The 13461-nt window shown below is 44.9% G+C and overlaps 1 protein-coding gene across 1 annotated transcript in view; it reads right to left on the reverse strand.

Moving 5' to 3' along the window:
- Window positions 1–9316: 9316 nt before the first annotated feature.
- Window positions 9317–13461, reverse strand: part of HDAC8 (histone deacetylase 8) — a gene marked incomplete at its 3' end in the record, with an annotated part of 230279 nt that continues 226134 nt past the window's right edge. Inside the window, 4 exon segments of the mRNA XM_084258384.1 lie at window positions 9317–9333; window positions 9336–9459; window positions 9462–9502; window positions 9505–9519. Of these exon segments, the coding sequence (XP_084114510.1) occupies window positions 9317–9333; window positions 9336–9459; window positions 9462–9502; window positions 9505–9519 (197 nt within the window).

Genomic DNA, 13461 nt, shown 5'->3' on the forward strand with positions numbered 1-13461 from the left:
TCTTCCACCTGCTAGAGAGCACCCTTTGAAATACAGCCCTTGCCTTTTTACTTCCTTTCACTCACTATTTCAACTTTTAGTATGGAAATTTAAAAATACACAAAAGCAGAGAGGATAGTATCTTCAGCTTACACGTGTCCCCTAAACCAGCTTTAAAAAAATCAACATTTTTCAAAATTTGCTTCATTTATTGTCACCCACCACCCAGCGTCTTGCACACACACACACACTTTTCCTCCTCTGGAGTATTATTTTAAAAAACAGCAGACCTGTTGTTTCACCTATAAACACTTCACTTTGTCATCTAACTGATGAGGATTTAAATAAATATATAACTGCTATGGTGTTGGCCTTAACAAAATTATCACTTCTTTCTTCATGTCACTTAGTCTATGTTCAAATTTCCCTAATTGTTTTAAAACCAGCTTTTTGCAGTTGCTTTGCTTGAATACTGCCTAATATGAAGTGTCCTAGCAACAATGAACTGCTTGCAACTTCCTTAAATCCCATGTGCCTTTGCCTGGACTGCCCACCTCTGATGGCTGGCCCCAGATCAACCTGAGTGTCACATGGCCTGCTTGTAGCCCTCATGTCCCTCCTCTGTGATAAAGTAATGCTTTATCTTAGTATATAGATCTGCCGTCCCGTAGGTTGTATTAGGAATTTGAGGAGCCAGGTCCTTTGCCAGCAGTGGGGAGACAGCAATGAAACTGCTGAAGCAGTGTGTGTGTATGTGTGTGTGTGAGTGAAGGAAGTGACAAATGAATAAAAAATGATAAATGATAAATGGTGTAGAAACAAGTGGTACTTTGGAATAGAGAAGGCGAGGTGGCTACTTCAGATGGGGTGGCTAGGGCATTTTGCTGAGGTAGTGAGGTGGTGGCTGAGAACCGAATGAGGAGGAGACAATCTGGGAAAGATCTGGGCATTCCCAGGAGAAGGAATAGCAAGTGCAGAGACCCTGAGCGGAGCGGCACCCCTGTCTTAGAAGACTCTAGTTGTGTCTGTCTTCACCTCTGTACTTGGAGATATCATTTTGGGGGCATCGTAAAAACCCCTGTGAGTGTTGCAAATCTGGCAATAGGTGTGATTCCTTGTACCCACGCACAACCACACAAATTTGCATACAATTTCCCTAATTCCTGGAAGCCAGGGAAGCTTAGGAGGCATCCCTGTCCAGATTGGGTTCACCTTTTAGGGCAGGAACAGTGTCTAATGCGGATATCTGATATGTACAAAGTGCTACCTTCACTTTGATCGCTGGACCGACCCTGTGAGGTAGGTACAGGGACCATCTCCATTTGACTGATGAGGAGACTAAGGCTTACAGAAAGGGAGTTACTGTAGGGGAGTAACAACATCACAAAGCTGGTGAGAGGGAGGGAACTTTAACCCAGGCAGTCTAGAGCTGAAGTGCATCCATTGTGCACAGAGGTGCTGCTGGTTAACTGGGGTGGGAAGGGGTGTCCAGCACTGAGCAGAATGTTGGGAGGCCCTGTCCTTGGCAAAGGCAGAGGAGAAGGAGCTGCTGCAGCTTTCTGTGTAGGGAGCTTAGAGAGGTCAAGTCCCGCTCCCTTGTCTAGATGGCTGTTAGCTTTCCTTCTTTTTCTTCCTCCTCATAGCCCTCCTCTTCTTCCTTCTTCCTGTTTTTTGTTGAATAACAATATTTGATTTTCTTATAAAGAAGTCTTTCTGCCTTAAAAGGATTCTTTTAAATATAGAATTGGAAATACACTGCTCTCTGTGACAGCTCAAGATGAAAGCAGCAAAGGCAGATCCATTCCCCAGCCCGCCCCCAACCACCTTGCAAAGGGAAACTGGCTTGAAGTTTTTCCATTGGCTTAAAAAAATTATTTTTTGGGGGGCCCAGGTAATGCATTCACATGGTTCAAAAATCAAAAGGTACAAAAAAGAACATAGTGCAAATCTCCCTCACTCCCCTGCCACCTGCCACCTGGTTCCCCTGCCTGCAGGCAAGTGAGGTGCCCTAGTTTCTGGTGTATCTTTCCAAAGATGTTTTATGCAAATATAGGTTTATTCAATACATATATTCTTTTTTAAATGGTTATTTTCTTAACCCTTGAGTTGCAGGCACAGCCTAAACTTCTCTCTCAGCTTCTCTGGTTCCTGTGAGTGCCTCAAAGAGGGTGGAAGCCCGTGGGGCTCCTGGGAACACTGGGTTTTTCTCAGAGGTCAACTTCTCTGGACCCATTTTCATTGCAGACCATCATCCTACACACACTGTTTTAGATTCTTTTCAAAGTCCTTCCATCTGTGATCATTCACCCAGCACTCAAAATAGCCCGTGAAGAGCAAGTGTGATTCACCTCACTTTGCAGGGAAGGAAATAGGCCCCCAAAAGTTTGAGAAATTTGCTGAGAAGCACACACGACTAATTAATGATGGCATGGAGGTGAGGCCTGGGAGCAGCGGGTGCTTAGTACAGCTGGGACGTTGGAAGCTATATGAGAGTTGTTTACTCGGAAGTCACAGTTGAAAACTATCTTAGTGGCATTAGGTATGGGCAGCACAAAAAGGAAGGGAACTTGCAGGTCCAGCTGGGTTGGCTTCCTGGCTCTACCAGTTATGGCTGGACAAGTTACGTTACAGTGTGTAGCCTCTGTTTGCTAATTTATAAAATAGGGGTGATAATACCCACCCAGCAGGATAGATAGTGACAACCTATAAATGAAAGAGATTTGTAAAATAGGCCTATTCCAATGATTTATTTGCATTATTATTACTATGGTCATTATGACTGGTCCCTGCAGACACAAAGGCAGCTGTTCCAGAAAGGAAGGCAAGCTCACCCAAGGCAGAAAGTTGCCCCACCCCTAAGCCAATTTCTCTAAAAAGACCTCTCCGGTCTAGTGAATTGTAAATCAGGAGCCCTCCAGTCTGGCTGCCATTCCAGGCTGGCTTAGAACCTCCTGGGCAGTCCTAATGGCACACTGCTCCTCACCTTCATCTGTAAATTTCCCTGCAGATCAGTTCTTTTCAGTTTCTTTTTCCTACTATTGAACTCGAACATGCTTCCTTAAGAAAATTAGGACAATCTTGAAAGGTAAAAAGAAGATAAATCAAACCGTCCATTCCCTTCAGAAGCCCAACTTGGTCAACATTTTGGTTCATTTCCTCTCTGTCTTCTCTCCCTCATTTGCCCTTATCACTCTTCATGGAGCAATTCTTTTGTCACAGTTTTATTGAGGTACAATTTGATGGGTTTAGGCTGAGCAGAGCAAATCTTTGATCTCTCTCGCTTGTTTTGTGAATGCTGTGCCCACCTTTGGGTTTGTCAATTTTAATTTTTAGGAATTAAAAATGATTCTTGGTTCTAGCTGGGATTTCTATGGCATATATATATAAATAATTAGATTTATTTACTTATTTTCTACATCGTTGTTGATTTTTGGACAGTATTTGATTTCTCTCCTCAGGTGTAGTCCCCGTCGTTCTCCCACCACCACAGCACCTGTGACCCATCACCACAGTCCCTTGTGCTCTTCCCTCCCCTGTTTTGACCCCCCCTCTCTCACCTCCCCTGCTGGATGCCTCAGGTAGTCAGCTTGCAAGCTTTGTCTTTTTCCTGACCCTTTGTTCGGTTTCACTATATTCCACTTATAAGTGAAAACATACAATAGTTATCTTTCTCCTGACTTATTTTGCTTAGCATAATCCCTTCCAGCTCCATCCATGTTGCTGCAAGTGGCGAATTTATCTTTTTTGATCACTGAGTAGTATTCCACGTGCATATATACCACATCTTCTTGATCCATTCTTCTATTTTGGGACATTTAGGTTATTTCCATGTCTTAGCTATTATAAATAGTTACAGCCTGTACTTTTTAAAGATTTATTTATTTATGCATACAAGAGCTGGGGTACAAGCCAGAGATGCGGGGGGTGAGAGGATCCACCAGAGACAGAGTGTGGAACAGAATAGGCAGATCAACCTGAATTTTTAACAGGAATCAAATGCGGGCTTCCCCGGTGGCGCAGCGGTTGAGCGCTGGGTTGCGAAGCTGCCCGCGGCCTCTGCCGCGCCGGTTCGATCCCTGGCTGCTCCCCGGCCACCGGAGGAGGGTCCCGCATGGCGCGCAGACCTCTCCTGCCGCCCGCTGCTCCCCTCAGCAGTGTACTTCGGTCCTTCTGCCTGCTCTGCTCCCTGCTCTGGCTCTGGTGAATTCTCTCACCCTCCCGCTCTTCTGACTGTACCCAGTGCTTGTATAAACAAACGAACAAACAAACAAATAAATAAATAAAACATGCCTCTATTTAAAAAAAAAAATAGTTTAACAGGAATCAAATGCAAAGGAATCCTGAAGGCTGCTGAGGTGGTGCCCTTCTCATGTACAGGAAGGACCAGCCTCTGGGAGGCCCAACAGTTGGTCAATACAACAGTTGACTCCAGTACTCTCTGGCCAGTGGGAAAGTCTTCTTCTCGCAGGTCCATTCCCCTTGACAGGAAAATGCAGCACTGGTTTACATTCACCACTTCAGCAGGTAGTTGTTTCTCAGGGTCGAGGCCTTTACAGGTGCCCCCAGGGACCTGGAGACACCCAACTCATCCTACCAGGCCCAGTTCAGCTATTATCCCCATTGAAAGACTGGGGATGCTCTCTCTCCTCAGTGCTCCTAGTGCTGTGGACTCTTGCTGGTGATCCAGCATGAAAGATGTTGGGTCTGATTCTTTCCTCCTCTGTTGGGGAGACCTGGTCTGGGAGTTCCTGGACAGCAAGGTGGGACTGTGTCCTTCTCCGATCCCCTCCCAGTCGTTGAAGGAGTTCCATAAATATTTGGTGCATTAAATGACAAAATCATGACTTTGGCTATGCCTTTGGCAATGCCTTTGGCATCTTCATGTCTCCATCCCTTCCCCTTATTTTGCGACCTTGCCTTCTCCCCCAAGGTTAGTTACACAAACACATCCCAACTGTATCACATTTTCTCGAGTTGCTCATTGTCTACACTTGAGGGGGAAGTATCCCACCCATCCATCAACACGCCTCTTTGATGTGATGAGCCATGGCCTGTCCCATCCTGACTCTCCCTGGACAGGGATAGCTAGCTCCTCCCCAGGGTGTCAGCCAATCCCTCTCCCTGGCTGCAGTGCTGGTATTCTTGAGAGCCCAGGATGGGCCTCCGTAGAGGACAGAGCCTGATTTTCTATATCCAGGAATTGGTGTGGGGACACACTAGCTCCCCAGTGGGGGTCCAGAACCCAGAGTTGGCCTCTTAGGCTGAGCCAGAGCAGAGAGTGAAAGAAGCAGGATTATTCTTGCTACTTCAGTGAGAAGAAATGTTCAGAACTGTGTGTGCTGTCAGTGGCACTTTACAATGAGGACAATGGGACAAAGAGGTAGGTTTTCAAAGATTTAATTAAAAAACAAAATAGATCCATGATTCTAAAAACAACACAGCTGGCCTTTCCCACACCTCCCAGTCTGCTGAGCAGTTAGCCCCCCAGGGCTTGCCCAGGGCTCTACCTAGATGGTCCTGAGGCCCAAACCCTGCCTCCTCTCCCCTACCCCCAACCCACAAACTGGTGACCCAAGCTCCATGCTTTCCTCCAACCTCTGATCTGTCTCCTTTAAGAAAATAAAAATACCCCCTCCCCAACTTGCTTAAAAATAATTTTAAAAGATTAAAAATGGCATTTGTGTGTTTTTAAAAAATAAACACTTTAAAATGTTGGAAATCTCCCTCTTCCCCTAGGCCTAGTTGAGGCCTCTGGGGTGCCTGCCTGCCTCACCCCAGGAGGCCAGCTGCCACTTTGGTGCCCCTTGGAAATTTTCAGGAAGTAATTTCTTCCAAATTTCCCCTGCAGTCACAAATTCCACACACTGCTCGCATAAACACGCTGTCTTCATTACAGGCACTGCTCCTCAGCTCTGGAAACCTGATCTCTTTTTGTCAACTAGACCACATGCTTCAGATTCCCTGCAAACAGGAGAGAAAATAAAATTCAAATTTGGGTAACATATGTGAATTATACCTCAATAAAGCTGTTAAAAAAAGCACTTTCATTTTGAGACTTGTATTCTTGCTGCTCTTGAGAACCCCAAGACCTCATCCTATGGACAAACCCAGGCTAGCCTGTTAGATGGTAAGAGACATATGGCCCAGAAACATACACCCCAGAAACCGCCAGCCCCCACTAGACATGTGAGTGAGGACTTTGACAGCCAGTTGACTGCAATGCTGGGTGAACTAGCCAAAACCAGCAGAAGAACCAGCTAGCTGAGCCCAGTCCAATTGCCAGTCTACAGAATCATGAGCTAAAGGAATGGTTGTTTTAAGCCCCTCCCCAAGTACAAATTCAGGCACTTTTCAGAGTTCACATTAACTGCATCAAATCTTCCCCTATTCCAAATGTTTGTTCTTTATTAGCTGCTTGTATTTTCCCTCCTAAATACCCAAAAGATGTGAACTGGGGGCTTTTAGCTCCCTTAAGCCTGAGAGTCTCTGATGGAAAAGTGATCACTTGAAACCCCATAGGACTAGGCTCCAGGACTGAAAAGTTTGTTCTCTTGGTCCCTCATAGTCTTCTCCTTGTCCCACTCCCCGAAGCAGACATACTAGGCTTCAAACTCTACTGACTACTTCTCCTTTGAACCAGGAAGAATGTGCTATGAGGGCAGGGTCCTGGATTATCTTACTTTAGGTTGATCTCTAAAGTCTAGCACAGAGCCTCACATATCCTAGGTGCTCAATAAATGGCTGGATGAATGGATGGATGGAACAAGGAAGGGAGAAAATAAAAAACAAATCAGCACCCACTTGCCTATCTAATTTTTACATGCACATACAATAAAATGGATGTTTCCTCTGTATGTGAAGTTCTGTGATTTCTAACACATATTTAGATTCATGAAGTAGAATGCTCCATTGCCCTCTGAAATCTCCCACGATATCCTTTTGTAGTTACCTCCTCCCTTGCCACTGGCAACCACTGAGTATTCTCTATCACTAAAACTGTTGTCTTTCCAAGAATGTCATATAAACAGATGTTTATATAAGATTTTAAGATTGGCTTCTTTCCCTCAGCATAAGAACCTTGAGTTGTCTGCAAATTTTTAGGTGTATCTTTTGTTCTTGGTGTTTATTTTTTTAAAAGATTTATTTATTCATGCATACAAAAGCTGGGGCACAGGTCAGAGATGCGGGGGGTGAGAGGGTCCACCAGAGACAGAGTGGGGAGCAGAACAGGCAGATGTACTGAAAGACACTGCTGAGGGGAGTAGTGGGCGAGTCAGGAGAGGTCTGCTGCACCATGTGGGTCAGCTCCCTGGCTGGGGATTGAACTCGTGCTGCAGTGGCTGTGGATTACTTCATAGTGCTGTGTCTTAACCCCTTGCGCCACCAGGGAAGGCCTTGGTCTTTAATTTTTTAATTCCTATTTATTTCATTCTTATTATAGATTAACAGGAAGTTGCAAAAAAATAGTACCTAGAGGTCCCCTTCACCAAGTTTCTCCAAGTGGCAACATCTTACATAATTATTACTCAATATCAAATCCAGGAAATTGACACCAATACAATCCACAGATCTTATTCAGATTTTACCAGTTTTACATGCAGTTATTTGTGTGTGGGTATAGTTCTTAAAGCAAGATACAGAAATATTTCATCATCGCAAAGCCCTCCCTCATGCTACCTTGGTACAGTACCCCACCCGAACCCCCAAGCCCTGGTGATCATTAATCTAGTCTTCATTTCCATAATTTTGTCATTCTGATAATGTTTGATAAATTGAATTGTACGGTATATAATTTTTGGGATTGCCTTTTTTTCCTCTCAGCACACTTCCCTTAAGACCCATTCAAACTGTTGCATGCATTAACTTTGTCTCTTTTTGTTTCACAGTAGCTTTCCATGGCATGAGTGTAGCAGATTGTTTGACCATTTGCCCATTGAAGGACATCTGGGTTGCTTCCAGTTTGGGGTTATTATGAACAAAGCTGCCATGAACATTCACATTTTTTAGTGTGTGAACAGTTTTCATTTCTCTGCAATAAATGCACTTGAGTACAATTGCTGGGTCATATGGTAGTTGCATGTTTAGACATGAAACCACCAAACTATTTTCCAGGGTGGAGACACCATTTTGCATTCCCACCAGGAATGTATGAGGGATCTCGTTTTTCTGCATTCTCTTCAGCATGTGGTGGTGTTACTAGTTTTTATTGAAGGGACTGTAGTGATGGCAACTTGTATTTTCCTAATGGCTAATGATGTTGAACATCTTTTCATATATATGTATTGTCTGTATATCTTCTTCATAGCTTCTGCTAGTTGGTATGTTACTATTGAGATTGGAAAGTTCTTTACATATTCTAAATACAAATCTGTTGTTGAGTATATGATTTGCAAAAATATTTTTTAATTAATTTATTCATGCATACAAGAACCGGGGTACAGGCCAGATGTACAGGAGGGTGAGAGGATTCACCAGAGACAGAGTGGGGAGCAGAACAGGCAGATAGACTGAAATACACTGCTGAGGGGAGCAGCGGGCGAGACAGGAGAGGTCTGGCTGCGCCATGTGGGTATCTCACCGGTTGGCGGGGATCGAACCGGCACTGCAGGCTGCGGAGAGCTTCACAGTGCTGTGCTCAAACGCCTGCACTACCAGGGGAGGCCTGATTTGCAAATATTTTATCTAAGTATATAAGCTATGTTGTCATTCTCTTAGCTCTTGCAAAGTAAAAGTTAATTTTGATGGGGCCCTACTTCAATTTTTTTCTTTTTTGGATCATGCTTTTGGTATCATAACCCCTGAACTCACAATCTCTGAATCATCTTTGATTCTTTGTCTCTTAGTTCAAACTCTCTTCACATTTATGAGTGACTAAGCCCAGCCTCAAGATGGCTGTCTTATCTGTCCTCTCCTTTTCATTCTGCTGTCTCTACCTTGTTTGCCTCTCTCATTATGCAGACCACTGCCAACAGCCTCTTAACTGGTGCCCCAGCCTCTGGAGCTGTCCCCCACACAATCGCTAGCTATGATCATATATATCTCCTGCTCCAGAAACACTTGAGCAGATCCCAACTACTTATGAAGTCCACACCTGAGCATCAACATGCCCCCATTAGACTCGCCTATCTCCGCCTTTTCCTTGTGTCGTCGCCTTTGCTGAAGAAAAGAAAATCTATTGGGGACCCTGTGCGGAAGCCAGGGTCCTTGCATCTGTAAGTATAGCCAGAGCTTGATGAGTGAACGAATGCCCAGATGAACAAAACTCTATGTTCAAATGTTCCCTTAACACATGTTCATAGAAAGGAAAGGTGGGTGCTGTATTCCCTGCTGCTCTATTTCACTCTCCAGTTACATTTGGAGGTGATTAAGAAAAACAACAGAAACAATAATTTCCACCAAAAGTTGATGATGAGCAATGTTGAAGTTGGGTAACAATAAAAATGTAAGCTTCAATAATGCCCATTGTTTTCCCCTCACATCTAGCTTTTTCCACAGTGGGTGGCAGCCTGAGAAAATTCTAAAGCCAGCATAGTCTGGGGCCTGGGGAGCTGAGGAGCACAGACCAGAGGGGGCAAACTTGAGTTCCTATGGAGGCCAAGAATGCTCTTTTTATGAGTAAAACAGAGTGGGTGTAAGACATATGGAGCCCTCTTGATCCTTTTGACATTTTCCTGCTTTGAACCAGGACATGAGTATAGGCATACCTCATTTTATTGCAGGCCACTTTATTGTACTTTGCAGATACTGTCATGTTTGCAAGACCCTCTACCAGCAAAAAGATTATGTCTTGCTGAAGTCTTAGATGATGGCTAGCATTTTTTAGCAATAAAGTATTTTAAAATTAAGGTATGTACATTTTTCAGACACATGCTATTGAACAGTAGTGTAAACATAACTTACACATGCACTGGAAAACCAAAAAAATTGTGTCGCCCACTTTATCGTGGTGGTCTGGGATCAACCCTGCAATATCTTTCTCTGAGGTGTGCCTACACAAGTAATAGTTTCCCTTTTTTCTTAACTTTATTACAAAAGAATATAAACCCAAAAGTGTGTAAGTGCATTGGTAAATGGAAACTCACACTCAGCCTAGAGTAGATGATGCAAAAGAGAGTGGTGGGGTCTGTGGCAATCAGGAAGGTACATGCTCACAAAGGGGGCAGCTGTTACTGAGCTCCAGCCATTTACTACTATGCAGAATGTGGCCCCATGGGACCAGATCTTTCCCAAGAGAAGTCAGAATTCACATTTTAATGTAATTTTTCCAGTGTTAAGTGGAGACAACAGATTTACATTTTGAAAGAATATTGTGTGAGACATCAATATGTGAGGCCAAACAACATTTCTGGAGGCAAAATGTGGTTTTGTGATCTCTAGGCTATCTCTGGGACAGCTCCTATTACACCTATGACATCCTCTGTAACTCTTCAATATCTCAGCATGGACAATAAATTAGGCGATGAACTTAGCGCCCATGTACAAGAGAGGGTACTGACGTGGGGCTCGGGAGGCCTGCGTTCTACTGATTCATCCATTGACCAACTCATTTATTCACCCATTTGTTCCAAAGTGTTTATGGAGTATCTATTCTGTGCCAGGCACTAGGTGTCAGTGAGCACTCTTTTCAGTCTTTCTTTTTTTCAATGAATAAACATTATTTGTAGAGTGGTTTTAAGTTCTAGAAAAACTGAGCAGAAAGAGCAGAGAGCTCTCCTATGCCCCGCCTCTGCCCTTCACCGCCAGTCTATAGTTTCCCCTAATGGTAACATTGCATCAGCAGGGGACATTTGTTAGTTGATGAGTGACTATGGATATATTATTATAAAATAAAGTCCATAGTTTACATTAGCGTTCACTCTCAGTGGTGTGCACGTAGCACACTGAATAAACACTGTGTGTGCTTATTTGCTTGCTGTCTGTCTCCCCTCACAAGCTCTCTGAGGGCAGGGATCTTGTTCAGTTTGCTTTTTGCTGACATGTTAGTACCCTCAACAGTGCCTGGCAATATGGGTGCCCCGTAAATATTCACTGAGTAACGAATATCTGTGGAACTACAAGGCCGCTGACAAAGCACTTGCTCATTCAATCCACTGAGGCTTAAAACTTGGCCATTGCTCCAGCAGCACTTTCACTTCGATGAAAGCGAGCACACGCTCACAGAAGGGGCATCCACGCCACCAGGCTGAGTGGCAAACTGGTTCTAAAGACCATCATAGCAGTTGGGAGGAATGCTGGGGGTGACCCCAGAACCCCTGGAGGCTGAGTAGCATAACAGAGCAACAGAGAAGCGAAATCAGGACTGTAGAAGCATTTCCAAAACTTCCATCATATAATACCCTTTCAGAAATGTTGCCGAATCTACTTGTCTCTATTAATGCTAACAATATTTTTCTTTTTATCAGTGTACTTTAAAAAATTTAATACATATCTTGGTTTCATCTATGCTAAATACCACCACCACCACCACCATCAACAACAACAACAACACAACAGGCTTGGTGTGCTTAGTACATTTTAAAGCATACATTAAAATAAATATGTCTATAAAATTAAAAATATCCCCTCAAATTGTCTCATGGAGAGTACATGAGGCACATTTTGGGGGGAAAGCACTGTATGGATTTGCTCTTGAACAGCTGGTGCCAGGCTGCTCCGCTGCCATCAGCCTCTAGTATCTGAGAATCTTGGATGGTGAGTCACCCTCTCCCCCTCCCCCACTGCCCTCCAGGTCCCTCAGCCCAGTCTGGTCCGCATTTCTGTCCACTCATTTCATAAGACTTGTCAGATATCTCCAGTGGGCTAGGTCCCGGGCTGGGTGCTTGGATCAAAGAGATAGTTCTCACCCTCGAGCGTATCAAGCGAGCAAGGAAGCATATAGGGGGGCAAACACATCATTGCCCGTAGAACAAGGCAATAAAATACCAGTCTGCACAGAGTGCAGAGGGCATCAGAAGAAAGGGTGCAGAGGTTTGACAGAAGGTTAGGCACCTTGAAGGGCGAAGGAGGAAAGAATGTTCCAGGTGCAGGAGCAGAGTAGGATGTATAAAGGCAACTGTAACATTTTTGTGGCCAGCACACAGGACAAGGGTTAGGGAGGAGGCAGTAAGGCTGGAGAGATGGCCAGAGGCTGGGTCTCCAAGGGCTGAGAGAGAGCCATGCTCTCACAAGAGGCCATGCGGAGCCCCTGAATGACTTCAAGGAGGGGCGGAGGTCCATCTAGCGTGATGGGGCATTACAGCAAGTTTCCTAGCAGCTGCCCTACGAGCACAAGGCTTGAAGGTCTCGTTCTCCAACCGGGAACAATGGCAGGACACAGGATTTCTATGAAGCCGGGATGATTGAGTTAACATTTAGCTCTTAATTGTTAGCCTCATATGCAGATCCCTCATGTGATCAGACAGCCTTTCGGTGATAATTAAGTTATCCACCAATGACCACTGGTCTGCCACTGACCTGTATTAGAACTTGAGATGGTGGATTGACCCCACTAGACTTCGGCATTTACATAGTGTAGCTCTGGAAGGGTATTACTCTGATGGTTAGGATGCTCTGGTGTTAGCTTGCAAGGGACTCCTGCAGACTGAAAGGGAATTGAAGCCACAGCAAAACTAGTCTATGATTCATTTTTTCTCCCCTCATGTGCCTAACCCTGTTGGCTGCATGTGGAAGGAGAGGCACAGTAACTGGAGGGTGACATCACGGGAGGAGGCTGCTTGCCTGCCAGCCCAGCGGCCTGTGGAGTCCAGCCTCCGTGGTCTATCTGCTGGGCTGGGCACCGCCTCCCAGCCATTTGGAGTCACAGTTCCCAGTTTCTTTGGTCAATGCACTGTCTCCACATTTCTTTTTCAGACAAAAATTCTGGGCCGGGAAATCCAGGATAATGGGAATAGCAGCAGCAGGAAGAATAATACAGCCTTACATCTGTATAATGCTTTAGAGTTGGGAAAGCCATTTGCTCCATTTTGCTCCACCCAAACACCAGTGGGAAATGGAAGCTTGGATTTCAAACCTGAACTGGAGACAAATTCTCGCTCTTTTGCACAAAGGAGCTAAATGCTAACATTCCTCATTCACCTCAAGGCACATCATGAGAGGGCCTTGGATGCCACCAGAAGGACAAGGAGACTCCCTTCAGCTTTTAGGTGCTTCCTGGAAGAAAAATTCTCTAGGACAAATTGCCTGGCAGGCACAATCTATTAACCATGCCATCATGACCAAGCCAGCAAGTTGTGCCAGTCTGGCACTGCCAACTCCTTCCACACACCGTGCTTTACGATCCCAGTGGCCCCAAAGACCTTTACTGGGACCGAAGGCATGGCTGCTAGCTGTGGAACCCTAAAGGTAAGGTGTGCCACGAACATCTGGAAATGCCAACAGCTGCCAGAGAAGCTCAAGGGCCTGTGAAAGAAAAAAACACAGTTTGAATCACATCAGCCCTCAGGTGGATCCTGAAGTGAAGGGCCGCTGAAACCAGCCGCCAAC

Source organism: Talpa europaea (genome assembly GCF_964194135.1).
Source record: "Talpa europaea genome assembly, chromosome: X".
Lineage (NCBI taxonomy): Eukaryota > Metazoa > Chordata > Mammalia > Eulipotyphla > Talpidae > Talpa > Talpa europaea.